Source organism: Cetorhinus maximus, chromosome 4, assembly GCF_964194155.1.
Source record: "Cetorhinus maximus chromosome 4, sCetMax3.hap1.1, whole genome shotgun sequence".
Classification (NCBI taxonomy): Eukaryota; Metazoa; Chordata; class Chondrichthyes; order Lamniformes; family Cetorhinidae; genus Cetorhinus; species Cetorhinus maximus.
In genome coordinates, this window is record NC_135882.1 from 90,559,925 (window position 1) to 90,573,816 (window position 13,892).

At 39.7% G+C, this 13,892-nt stretch overlaps 1 protein-coding gene across 1 annotated transcript in view; it reads left to right on the forward strand.

The window, feature by feature from the left end:
• The first annotated feature begins 893 nt into the window (after positions 1 to 893).
• Positions 894 to 13,892, forward strand: part of LOC144679756 (epidermal retinol dehydrogenase 2-like) — a 34,797-nt gene continuing 21,798 nt past the window's right edge. The window contains exons 1-2 of the mRNA XM_078540463.1: positions 894 to 1,437; positions 9,542 to 9,673. Coding sequence (XP_078396589.1) covers positions 1,117 to 1,437; positions 9,542 to 9,673 — 453 coding nt within the window. The 5' untranslated portion in view covers positions 894 to 1,116. The remainder of the gene's footprint in view (positions 1,438 to 9,541; positions 9,674 to 13,892) is intronic.

A 13,892-nucleotide genomic window follows, 5' to 3' on the forward strand; every position in this document is an offset into this window, starting at 1 on the left:
ATTGTCCTATGAGGAAAGATTAAACAGGCTGGGCCATTATTCTCTGGAGTTTAGTAGAATGAGAGGTGATGTCATTCAAACATAGAAAATTTGTATAGGGTTCGACGGGGTAGATACAGGAATGATGTTTCCCTTGACTACGGAGTCTAGAACCAGGGGATGAAGTCTCAGAATAAGGGACAAACCATTTAGTACTGAGGTAAATATTGGTGTCTGTTGATGGATGTTAAATACCCAGTAGTTTAAGGTAATAAGGGGAACCGGTGTTGGGTATTAGTTAGTTAATTGTACTCAGATGTGTATATAAAGAGTCGGCCAGCACTGGGTGAGACCGTGTTTGAATTGAGAAATGAGCTTTGTAGCAAGCAGTAAACAGTTTTTACAAAAGCATCCTAGTCTCACTTTCTGTGCTGTTTGGGGATCTTACACAAGTTGACACCATGTTGTAGGGTGCTGGTTACAGTTCAGTAGGCCTGAAGAAGTCTTCATAGTCATATGTAGGTTAACTATAAATCTTTAACAAAAACAAAAATTGCTGGAAAAACTCAGCAAGTCTGTCAGCATCTGTGGAGAGGAAGACAAAGTTAACGTTTTGAGTCTGAATGACTCTTCATCAGAACTAAAAATCTTTATTGACTCAGAACTATTTACAAATATACCTAAAGGGTATAAACTAGGGCTGTCTCCACAGCTCTGTTCAGCACTAGACCGACTCTGCGTGCAGGTCAAGTGTTCTTTTACATCACTGTGTGGATGGTACTGTACTCAGCCAAACTAACCCTATATGTGACAGACTGCTCTATTACAAATATCACCAACCAATGGAGCTGTTAAGCTGTTTACACTTATCACCACAGCAGCACGAAGCAGCCATGTGTGATTTCAGTGCTCCTAAACCAGTAGATGGCAATATTGGGACACTGATAATCAATGAAATTACAAGCAAAACAAGAATGCGAACTTTAGCTTATACGCCCAAGATCGGAGAATTGCAACACAGGAGAGGCTGATTTGCAATGTCCGCTTTGGACTGAAGCGGTTTGGAGCAAAGGTCGTCGGTTTTCTGCGGCTGTTGCGCACAAACGCAACAGGTTGGCAGCAAACAAGGAAAAAGAAATGAATTTCCTTCTGGAGTCGCTTCTCACACTGTTCCTGTCGCTCTATTACATTCTGGAAGCTCTGGTGCTGCTGGTAGTGCCGGTGCGGAGGAAGAATGTGAGCGGGGAGATAGTGCTGGTGACCGGGGCTGGCAGCGGCATCGGGCGGCTCGTGGCGCTCGAGTTCACCCGCCGACATGCCACGCTCGTGCTCTGGGACATCAATGAGGAAGGCAACAAGGAGTCTGCCCGGCAGGCCCGAGAGAGCGGAGCTTCCCGGGTCTACACCTACACGTGTGATTGCAGCAAGAGGACTTCTGTCTACGAAGTAGCCGACAAGGTAAAGAAAATACATTCTGAAAACTGCGAGCGAAGACTTGCATTACTTCCCGGAGGGGGAGGAGGGGTTAAATACAATACACGCAGAGGCTGTATCATCACTTTCTCTTTGTCAAGTAAATAAATCCCACTAGCACAGGTTTTTTTGTGTCATTCTATGATTTTAGTTTGGAAATCTTCCCACTATCACACCCCCTCGCCCCAGGAAAAAAATATGGAAATCTTAAAGGCAATGGTAAATCTGAACTTTCCTCACCAATTATTTTGGTCAACACCCAAATACCTGGTCATGTGAGGCATTGCACTTGAGTGCAAGTGAACTGTTTGGTAAATTGGTGTTTAGAATCCACCAACCCACCCCTGCCCCCGTACACAAACATGGCCTGCTTGACTCATGTGGCAGGAACCCTCGTCAATTTTCCAATCCTTAATCCAGGATACCAAAGCTAAGTTGTTAAATTCCAGGACCTGCAAGGGTTCAAGGTGTCAGCTGTGGCTCAGTCCATAGCACCCTCGCCTTTGAATCAGAGGGTTGTGGATTCATGTCCCACTCCCGGAAAACCAAGAACTGTGATTGTACTCCAAAGAAGTTGCAGTCTGTGACTGTTGGTAACTTGAAAGAGTTTCCTGCCCCAATAGCCAGAGGAAAAGAACCTCTAAATGCTGGCAATGGGCACATACAAGTGGGATGAGTCCACTAATGCTGTGGAGGATGAATTCCTAGTATGTATACAAGATGGTTTTCTAGAACAGTATGTTGAGGAACTAAGTAGGGAACAGGCTATCTTAGATCTAGTATTGTGCCATGAGAAAGGGTTGATCAATAGCCTTTTTGTAAAGGAGCCTTTAGGGAAGATTGACCACAATATGATAGAAATTGGTATTAAGTTTGAAAGAGATGATGTTCAATCTGAAACTGGAATCTTAAATCTAAACAAAGGAAACGATAAAGGTTTGAGTGGCATGTTGGCTGTGCTAGATTGGGAAACCACAATAAAAGGTTTGACGGCAATGGCTAGCATTTAAGGAATTAATACAGGATTTATAACAGATATACATTCATTTAATAAGGAACAAAAATCCACAGGAAAAGTGAAGTGGCTAATGAGAAGTTAATGATTGCATCAGATCAAAGGAAGAGGCTTATAAAGTTGTCAAAAATGTAGTAAGCCTGAGAATTAGGAGCTTTTTAAGAATTCAACAAAGGTGGATCAAGAAACTAATAAAGAAATAGAAAATAGAATGAGAGTAAACTAGTGAGAGACATAAAAAATGACTGTAAAAGCTTCTATAGGTATGTAAAAAGGAATAGATTAGCAAAAACAAATGTGGGCTCACTACAGACAGAGACAGGAGAATATATAAAGGGGAATAAGGAAGTGGCAGAGAAACGAAACAAAAATGTTGACTGTCTTCATAGAGGAACATATAGAAGTTGTCCCAAAAATACTAGAGCCAAGGGACTAGTGAGCATGAGGAACTAAAAGAGATTATTGCTGAAAATAGAGACATGCTAACTAAGCTTTTCGTCTTGCACCTATCAGAATAGCTTGCAAAACAATTCCTGTTACTCTTGGTAATTTCTTGCGAGCTTTCCTGATGAGTGCAAAACGTAAAGGTTAGCTAGCATGCCTCTTTTAATCAGCAATACTCAAGTTCTGTACTATTAAACAACTGTTTGAAAGAGGTTAGTAAACAAGTTGTACTAGAGAAATTATTAGGACTGAAAGTTAATAAATTCCCTGGAACTGATAATCTGTATCCCAGAGTGTTGAAAGTGGCAGCTATAGAGATAGTGGATGAATTGGTGGTCATCAAAATTTTATAGATTCTGGAATGGTTCCTGCAGATTAGAAGATAGCAAATATAACCCCACTATTTTAGAAAGGAGAGAGAAAACTGGGACCCATAGACCTGTTAGCTTTGCATCTGTAGTAGGGAAAATGCTAGAAAGTATTCTAAAGGATGTGATAGCTGAACACTTAGAAAATACTGGTAGGATTAGGCAGAGTCGGCCTGGATTTCTGAAAAGGAAATCATGTTTGACAAACCAGTTGGAGTTTTTTGAGGATGTAACTAGTAGAATAGATAAGGGGGAACCAGTGGATGTGTTGTCTTTAGATTTTCAGAATGCTTTCAGTAAAGCCCCATACAAGAGGTTAGTAAGCAAAATTAGAGCACATGGGATAGGGGCTAACATACTAACGTGGATTGTGAATTAGTTAACGGACAAAAAACAGGGAGTAGGAATAAACGGGTCCTTCTCAGGTCCACAGCGTGTGACTAGTGGGGCACTGCAAGGAGCAGTTCTTGGGCCCGAGCGATTCACAATTTGGATATGCGATCAATTGTAATATTTCCAAGTTTGCTGATGAGACAAAACTAGGTGGGAATCTGAGTTGTGAGGAGGATGTAAAGAGGTTTCAAGGGATCTAAATGGGTTTAGTGATTGGGCAAGAGCATGCCAGATGGATTAAAATATGGAAAAATGTGAAGTTATCCACTTTGGTAGGAAAAACAGAAATGCAGAGTATTTCTTAAATGGTAAGAGTAATGGTAAGGGACCTAGGTGGTGTTCATGAGTTGCTGAAAGTTAACATGTGGGTGCAGCAAGCCATCAGGAAGGAAAATGGTATGTTGGCCTTTATTACAAGAGGATTTGAGTACAGGAGTAAAGAAGTCTTGCTGAAGTTGTATAGAGCATTGGTGAGACTGCACATGGGAGTATAGTGTATAGATTTGGCCCCCTTACCTAAGGAAGGATATACTTGCCATGGAGGGAGTGCAGTGAAGTTTCACCAGACTGATTCCTGGGATGGTGCGATTATCCTATGAGAAGAGATTGAGGAGATGGGCCTGTATTCTCTAGAGTTTAGAAAAATTCTTACAGGGTTCAACAGGGTAGATACAGGAAGGATGTTTCTCCTGGTTGGGGGGCATCTAGAAACAGGGACACAGTCTCAGGATAAAGGAGTAGGCTGTCAAGGACTGAGATGAGGAATTTCTTCCCCAAATGGTGGTAAATTTTCGGAGTCTCATTCACTATGTTCAAGACAGAGATCAGCAGATTTTTAGATATTGAAAGATATCAAGGGATATGAGGAAGTGTGGGGAAATGGCATTGAGGTAGAAGATCAGCCATGATCTACTTGAATGGAAGAGCAGGCTCAAGGGGTTAAATGGCCTGCACCTCCTATTTCCCATGTTCTAAAGAAAAATTGGGCTCAAATACTTAAGGCTTTCAAAGGCCCTAAGATGGTTTTCAGCCAGCTGGTCACTTGCTCTCATTCATCATTCTGGCCCACAATTCTATTCCCAGACTGAGGACAAGGAAACTCCTGCACTGGCTGTATCCTGTTTGGCCACACCCCTTTTGATACAGAGAACCATATTTGTAGTGGACAGAAACTGGTGGGAAAATTTGGGACACTATGGTTCCAGATGCTGGATCCCACCACACTGAGTGAACTTAACACAGAACTGTGCTAGAAGTACTATGGACTTTTAGCCCCGGGTGCTTTAAGTGAAAAGTCCACAGTTTAGCTAGTTGCCATGTGACAGCTAGCTGTCTCCTTAGGCTATGATGAGTCAAGTGAGACAACAAGGTGTAAAATAGCAGCTTTTGTGGAAAGCAGATGAGCAGTACACACAGGTGCAGAATCTGGACATAGTAAATTGCTCTTGAAAGTTTAAAATGGTGAGTTTTCTAAACAAAATCAGTTATTTGTACAATAAAGTTTTGAATTATTATATTGAGGTGGTATTTTAAATTTGCCACAGTGCCTACCTTTGATACTAGCATGAGTGGTCAAATATCAGAAAATTGAGGTCTGAACTCTCAAGCAGAGCAGGTACCAGTTTAATTGGGTTGGAGAGGAAGAAAAGTTCCAGTATCTGGGCAGCTTGAAGAAAAACTAGGCTCTATGGAAGGGTAATGATTTGGATGGGTTGCACTGCTTCGGTGAATGGGCCTGGAGCAATAGGTGTAGTGGTGGGAGATGGAAGGACAGTTGAGGTAAATCTAAATTTCACTTTATATTTTAAATTTTGTTTTTAAGCAAAATGTATAAAAGTGCTTAAATTAATCATAATTATCAATGTAACAATTCAAATCCTACTAGGAGCACACTCCCAGATGTTTTCCCCTGCCACCCCCCCTCATCCCCACCCTTTCCAAAAATGCACCTGCAATTTTCTGCCTTCTATATTTGATTCTGGTTTCTTTTAGGGTTTTTATTTCTCCAAATGAAGGAATAGTGCACCAGATCACATTTAACTATTGTTTTCACATGTCGGGCCCAAACTTAAATTGTCAGTTTTTGGAGCTGTGCCAGTTTCATTTAAAGCTATTGGTCAGCTTTTGCTAATTTTCTAGTTTGCCCTGTATTAGATACATAATGAATACTATTTTTGAGAAATTTATGTTACATACAAATAAAATTGCAAAGGAATTAACAAATTAGGGATATAATCAACCAAAAAAAAGTCCTTATTAGCTCAGATTCCTACAAAATCAAAGTTCATAAAGTTGATACAACCTGAACTAAGACCTTTACTATGCTCCTGGTTGTAGCTAAGTGGTTCTCTATGACCTTTATAATGCTAAATCTTTATAAAGCTCTGATTAGGCCCCAACGAGAGTATTCCATCCAGTTCTGATCACCACGCTTTAGGAAAGATGTGACGGTCTTTGAGAGGGTGCAGAGGAGATTTATTAGAATGGTTCCGGGGAGTCGGAGGGTATTAGTTACAAGGTTAGGTTGAAAAGGCTGGGGTTGCTCTCCTTGGAGCAAAGGAGATAGAGGGGAGATTTTATTGGAGGTATACAAGATTATGATGATCTTAGATAAGGTAAAAAAGGAAAAACTGTTCCTATTAACTAATGGTATATGGACTAGGTGATTGATTTAACATTTTGGGCAAGAGTTGCAGACGGAAAGTGAAGATGAACTTTTGTATGCGGAGAATGGTAATGACTACGAACTCGTTGTATATGAGAGTGGTGGAAGTGGAAACAATCAATGATTTCAAAGGAAACTGGATGACCACTTGTAGAAAACAAACTTGCAGGTTTACGGGGATTGAGCAGGGGAGTGGGATTTACTGGATTTCTCTGCAGGGAGCTGGCATGGACTCGGTCCAAATGGCCGTTTCCTGTGCTGTAAATGATGCTATAGCACTTGTACCTTAACCTAGCTACTTCTCCATAGGCAGAGCTTCAGTAAATTCTGTGCGAAAGCAAGTTAGTATAATTCCCTTTCCTGTCCATTTTATAATAGATGAGCACTCGTGTTGTAGTGGAGTAAAGAAATGCTGGTCCACCACAGTCTATGTTGTTGGTATCTGTTGTTGATGGTGCAAAATGTGTTGTTTGTATTACTTTTGATGCAGTCCAGGTTTGTCTTTTGAGGAAGAAACGTTTCACTCTATCCACAAAGTAAGAATACTTAAAATCTGGCACCCTTCATCAAATCACAAATTATGCCTGCATTCATATTAATTTATGTTTTTGTTATCAGATCCTGGTATATGTAATTATGTTCTGTATGTTAGGTGGATCTTTATGTGTGAATAGTGAAACTTCTGCCACACTGTTCTAACTTTCCAAATCCTGCTTTTAGTTTCAAATTGAACCATTGGTGGTTTATTAGATGTTGCTATACATTTTTCTGACCTCTCACTCCTGTCAGAGCCTCTGATTCTGAGCAGCTTCATTCAATTGGAGAGAAACATTGTCTCAAAGATTGCTTTTGGTTAATAGATTGGTAAATTAATGGCAACTTTAAATATTGTGAGCCTCTTTGCTGTAACCTTCTCTCTCTCCTATCACCATTTTGATCAGCATGGACGGGACATGCCCTAGCTATAAGACTCCAAAGTTCTCTTGACTTGGGAGTCGTTCTTTTAGATTGGAAAATTGCTCATGTCACTGCGGAGTTAAAAAAGAGTGACAGAGGGAAACTAGGGAATTATTGACCAGTGAACCTAACATTTGTTGCTGGGAAATTGCTAGAGTCCATAATTAAGGATAAGGTGAGTGGTCAGCTAAAAACTTTCAAGGTTTTCATTGAAAGGAAACCAGCAGGGATTTGTAAAGGGTGGGTCATGCCTGATGAACCTGATTGAACTTTTTGAAGAGGTGATTAAAGTAGTGGACAGGGGAACGGCTATGAATGTTATTTATATCGACTTTGATGAAGTCCCTCATAAGAGATTGTTAACTAAAATTGTAGTTTTGTTTTATTTTTTGTTTTTTCACAGGATGCAGGTGTCACTGGCTAGGCCAGTGTTTATTGCCCATCCCTAATTTCCCTTGAGAAGGTGATGTTGAGCCACCTTGAACCGCTGTTCCAGGAATTTGACCCAGGGTCAGTGAAGGAAGATCAATATAGTTCCAAATCAGTATGGTGTGTGGCTTGGAGGAGAATTTGCAGGTGGTGGTGTTTCCGTGAATCTGTTGCCCTTAACCTTCTTGATGGTAAAGATTTTGGGTTTGGAAGGTGCTGTCAAAGGAGCCTTGGCGAGTTGCTTCAGTACATCTTGTAGATGGCACTCACTGCTGCCACTGTGCATTAGTGATGGAGGGAGTGAATATTTGTGGATGGGGTGCCAATCAGTGGGCTGCTTTGTCCTGGATGATGTTGAGGTTCCTGTATTGTCAGAGCTGCACTCATCCAGGCCACTGGGGAGTATTCCATCACATTCCAGACTTCTACCTTGTAGATGGTGGACAGGCTTTGGGGAGTCAGCAGGTGAGTTACTCGCTGCAAAATTCCCAGCCTCTGACCTGCTCTTGTAGCCACAGCATTTAAATGGTTGGTCCAGTTCAGTTTCTAGTCAATGGTAACCCCCCAGGATGTTGATAGTGGGGGATTCAGTGATGGTAATGCCGTAGAATGATTTTCTCTTGTTGGAGATGGTCATTGTCCGGCACTTTAGTGGCGTGAATATAGCTTGCCACTAATGTCCTTTAGGGAGGGAAGTGTGCTGTCCTTGCCTGGTCGGGCCTACATGTGACTCCAGATCCACAGCAATGTGGTTCAATCTTACATGCCCTCTGAGTGGCTTAGTAGGCAATTTCAGTTGTATCAAACCACTACGAACTCTGTAAAGAATAAAACCAGACAGACCACTCGGCACCAGAAACATCTGTCCATGACATCATCAGTAGCAGTGATCACTGCACAGTCTTTGTGGAGATGAAGCCCCATCTTCACATTGAGGATACCCTCCATTGTGCTGTGTGGCACTACCACCATGCTAAGTGGGATAGGTTTCAAACAGATCTAGCAATTCAAGACTGGGCACCCATGAGACACTGGGCCATCAGCAGCAGCAGTATTGTACTCGATCACAATCTGTAACCTCATGGCCTGGCATATTCCCCGCTCTACCCTTACTATCAAGCCAGGGGATCAACCCTGGTTCAATGAAGAGTCCAGGAGGGCGTTCCAGAAGCAGCATACCCCATGAACGAATATTTAAGAGAATCCAAAAATTAGAGCCAAAATTTACAGGAATCCAATTAGGAAACACATACACACGCAGTAATAGAACTTCAGAATTCTCTTCCGCAAATGGCAATTGATACTAGGTCAATTGGAAGCTTTAAATCTATGAAAGATATTTATATATTTATTATCCAAAAGTATTAAGGAGTAATATGGAATTAGGTCTCTGATAAGCCATGATTTCATTAAACAGCAGAACAATCTTGAGTTGAATGGCCTTCTCCTATTCCTACGTTACTTTGTTTCTAAATCATACTTTAGCAACCAAAGGTTTCATTTTGTCTAATTCAAATGCTTAGCTTATTGCTGACTTCTAATGATATGTTCAATACCCTGGATCCAAGATAGGCTGTTGAGGAAGGGTTCTTTGTTTTGATTTTATATGTTATGTTTCTGATTTCTAGTAAACAACATAATGTAAATAGAAGTATGATTAATGCACTTAACACTTCATAAACTAGAGTACAAACGAGTTAAAGAAACAATGGAATAACTCTAGTAAATATAGGAAAATGGACTTTAGGCAAAGAGTTTGGATTATGTGTTGCTATTTAGTGGTGTATGTGTTGCTGTTTATACAAATTTTTTTGACAGGTGAAAAGAGAGGTTGGAGATGTCAGCATTCTGATAAACAACGCAGGTATTGTCACAGGAAAGAACTTTATTGATTCACCAGATGCCTTGCTAGAGAAAACCATGGAAGTGAACAGTCTTGCACATTTTTGGGTAAGCAATTCAGTACTGTTAATTAGTTGATGATTTGAATCGGAAGTTGACAATCTTGTGTAGCCTGTTATTAATGAGTTTCAATAAAATGTAAGCTACAGAACAAGCATTCTTTGCATTTTATTTTACCTTTGGCCTGATAATAAAGATTTTAAAAATGTTTTTTAATTTTTCTAACATGATCTAACTTAAATTTTAAAGAGGAAGGATATGACCACCACCTGCACATGATTTTCAGTTTATTGATGTTGAATTGGAGGGGACATCACTGAAAGCCGCAAAGAACTCTGAGTTTGCACCAGCCCTTTTCACATCTGACCATGTCAGCTGAGGCTCTGGTTATATTGCACTTCAAATCTGAGTTATGTTGCTAGTTGTTTATGTATGAAAATCCATGTTTCCACTGCCACCACACTCCCTAAGCACTAAAATCTGACTTGATACCATGTTGGAACAATTGGATCTCTACTTGGATCTAAACCAACTTTAATCTTTCTGAAAACTTCATTCTAACTTCCAGAACTTTCTCTTTACGTTCTTTACATATTCAGCTCTCTAGCCTCCTTTGAAAAGCTTCTGAATTTATGTCATCAATCTCTGACATTAAATATCTTGCAATATGAGAAAATCCCATTTCATCAGACCTGACAATCATAATGATATATTTAGTAACATTGATCAACTTCAAAGATGTCAGTTAAACAAAAATGTCTTAGTAACTATTACTGGCAATTTTATTTTTTTCCTACTAAACACTCATTTCCAATTAATTTTATTCTCCTTTTCTACCAGTGTATAAATTTTCAGGAAGAAATGCAGTACTGGTAACATCATCTCTGAACCTCCTATCATTTTGTCAGACAAAAGGACCATAACACACAGCTTTGCCTTTACCCCTGTTAGTATTAACAAGGCCACCCTGGTACTGTTATAGTAATAGACAGCAGCAGCTGCACCAAAGCATATGCAGGTTTGTTTGAATGAAAGGTTAATTTTTGTATCTCTTATGTCTCCCTTAAATGAGGCACAGCCAAGACATTACCTTTGTCATAGGAGTTTGAGGTCCTTTTATTTCACCTTCCCCCTACACTCTGCTTTCAGATCTGGATCTGCCAAATCCTACAGTAGCCTTCCCTTTCAGTACCAGCACAGAACCACAGATGACTGAGCTGAAGGCTATCTAAATTCAATGCCTCAAAAAAAAAACTACGAACCAAAACAGTTTATCTGCTGGAAAATAATTAAACAATACATGTAGTTCTGATTCTCTGTAGGTATGGACATTGTTGGCATGTATTTCCCATTTCTGTTATGATCCTGTTAGGGACCGTTAAAGTTTTAAAGAAATCTGAAAATGCATCAATTAACTGACTGGATTATACCACAAGATTTCATGGTTTTCAACAAAAAAAAACAAACATCATTATATATCAAAAACAATTAAACAAAGTAATCATTATTACCTTATACATGGTTGCAAACTAGTGTTATTATGAACTCAGTTTTACTTCTTACTCCCTGCACCCGCCCCCAAGAATTCCCTTATCTTATGAAACCTTGAAGGTGCATTCACTTTTCCTGGGACTACCAGAATTTATGCCACAGCCCTCCAGAATTTACTTTAATTCTACTTCGTATTCCAGCTACTTCTGGGTTTAAATTTGATGAGCGTCCTTCCCTTAACCTTTTAGCTACACGATCCTTTACATGATGGATCCCTCAGCTCCTTGTTCTGGTTGCCGACAGATATCCAGTGCCTTCCCACAGCTTTCTAAGCTAACTCTGCTGGCTGCTTTCTGCCACAAGGCTCTGTGAGGGCCACTATAGATTTCTTCCTCTAGCTTAAAGCTAGTAAATTTTCCAGCAGCTTTTCCCTCACAAAATCCAAACTGCGTTAGAGCCCTACCCACCTTCCATGCAGCGAATGATGAAGCTAGTATTTTCTCTGCTTGAAATGCAGGCCTATCACATCCTATTGGACTCACTTGATGAGATGCCGTCTTCACCAAAACACAGCTGCAACTGCTTCTGTCTGTTCCCGAGCTAAGCTGCCTGCTTCTGTTAGCAAATGCACACAAGCAAAAGTACCTTATAACCATGGCTCCAGAAACCACTATCTGCATGGCAATTTGACCGGCCTGTTCCCCAGGTAGAAATGTAAATTAACTATCTTTAAATTCCAAAGTTTTCCTTGATTCTAGGAAAACATATGAATAGTTTATATCTCTAATAGAGTTTTATGACCTCTCTCCCAAAATTGCCAGCTTTTAGCTTTTTTTACAGAGATAACAATAGGCATCCTGGCCAAGAGGTCAAGAAATGTATCATTCATTGTTCAAGTATATAGCTGTCCCTCTGACCTTGGAAAATAAACATTGGCAGCTTTTAACTGTAATTAATTCCCCGCTTGTGTGAATTGCATTCACTTCTCAGTCAGGATTTTCCATTTATCTTACGTTTAACACTCCTAAAACTATAAGTTATATTTTAAAACTTATGAATTATGAACTAGATATTAGCAACACTTCCTACAATAGCCCTTTCCCTCAGCAGTGTGCCCACTCTCTAAAGAGTATGTACCACTGGGCTCCTGCATGCTGCTGACTCTGACCTCATTTCAAACTGCTTTTAAACTCATGTTGGACTGCTGAGCCTGAGTGTCCCAAAGTTGCCTTCAAACCCCACACAAAGATGGAAAGCAACAACATAAAGCTTCTTAGCCCACTTCCCAAGATCCCAGTGTAATAGCTACTGCACAACAGAATGCAAACACCCTCTCCAATGTGTTAATGTCTGTATGCTGTAGCTGTTAGTAAATTCCATAGCCCTTTGATTCTACAAAAACAGCCCAATTGTGGGAACCAAGATAATCCACAATACAAATGCCTCTTTATATTTGTATAGAAATGTGGCAAAAGGCACTTCGGTTATCATAAAATGTGACCCATGGTTGTTCAATTACTGTAATTTCTATAATGTTAAACATTTATCACGAATGGCCTATGATTTCCTTAGAATTTGCCACAAGCAGGATAATACATCAAAAACATTACTTGAGAAATGTAGATGTTGTAACATATGTAGTCACCTTATTCTCATATTTGGTAGCATCTGTGAAATGGTAACTGTTTCTCTCTTCACTGATGCTTCCAGACCTGTTGAGTATTTCCAGCATTTTCTGTTTTTATCTCCAATTTCCAGCATCCTCAGTATTCGTCTTTCATGTTACTAGCATGTTTTATAGGTTGTGTCCTGGAACCGAATTTAAAAACAACACCGGTGTCTGTTGAACCTTGTTCAATCTTCCATGTGGGTTGTGCTGGTTGCTGATTCCACCTTCAACTTGTGAAAAGTATAAAAGAACAGCCTGGGGAGAGACAGCATATTATAAAAAATATATTTAACCTTAGAATGCGATTGATAGTAAGTTTAAAATTCAGAAATGTGATTAACTTGGATCACTTCTTTAATATGAAATAACTTTTAATGAAAATGAAATTCTGTGTTTCTGTGTTCCTTTAGTTTAAATGTATTTTCTTAGAATGTATTATCCTAAAATAACTCCATGGAAAAGCTCTGTTTAGTTTTCTTCCTCCTACCTCTTTTTATGAGAGGTGTCTGGTTTTCATTCTGTTCTCTTTACACAGAATGGTTGAGTGCAGAAACTCAGCAGAATAAATATATCCACAAATATATCTAAATCGGTTCCTGTTTGTATTTTTAAATAGCAAATAAAGAATTAGTAATATGTAAGGAAGTGCCATAGCACAATTAGAACAGCGAATGACTTATTTCCTTGCTACATTTCCAACAACACCAAATTCTATTTTTTGACAATCCTGTCAAGTGCTGCCTTAAAATCCATTAAGGTTTTTTGTTCCACAACCAGTAATCTGTTCCACATGCTTAAATTCTATACACAGCAGAAAGGCATACTTGGTTCCAATTTGTCTAAACTTTTCATAACTTTAATGGCAATGAATTAATCAGAGTTAAATTCTTCAATTAACATGCTAACTTTTTTGGCAATTGATTTTTTTTCAATGTGCAGTAATTGTAGGAAGTTACCCACCCCTCCCCCACAACACCCTGATGGATTAAATCAAAGTCTGCCATTTACAGCTCAGTGACTTCTGCAGCCTGTGTAAGACTTTCATGTTTCAAGCCACAGACTGCTGGCTTCTTTGTATTAATTCTTAGAAGCTTCTGAGCATGGAGC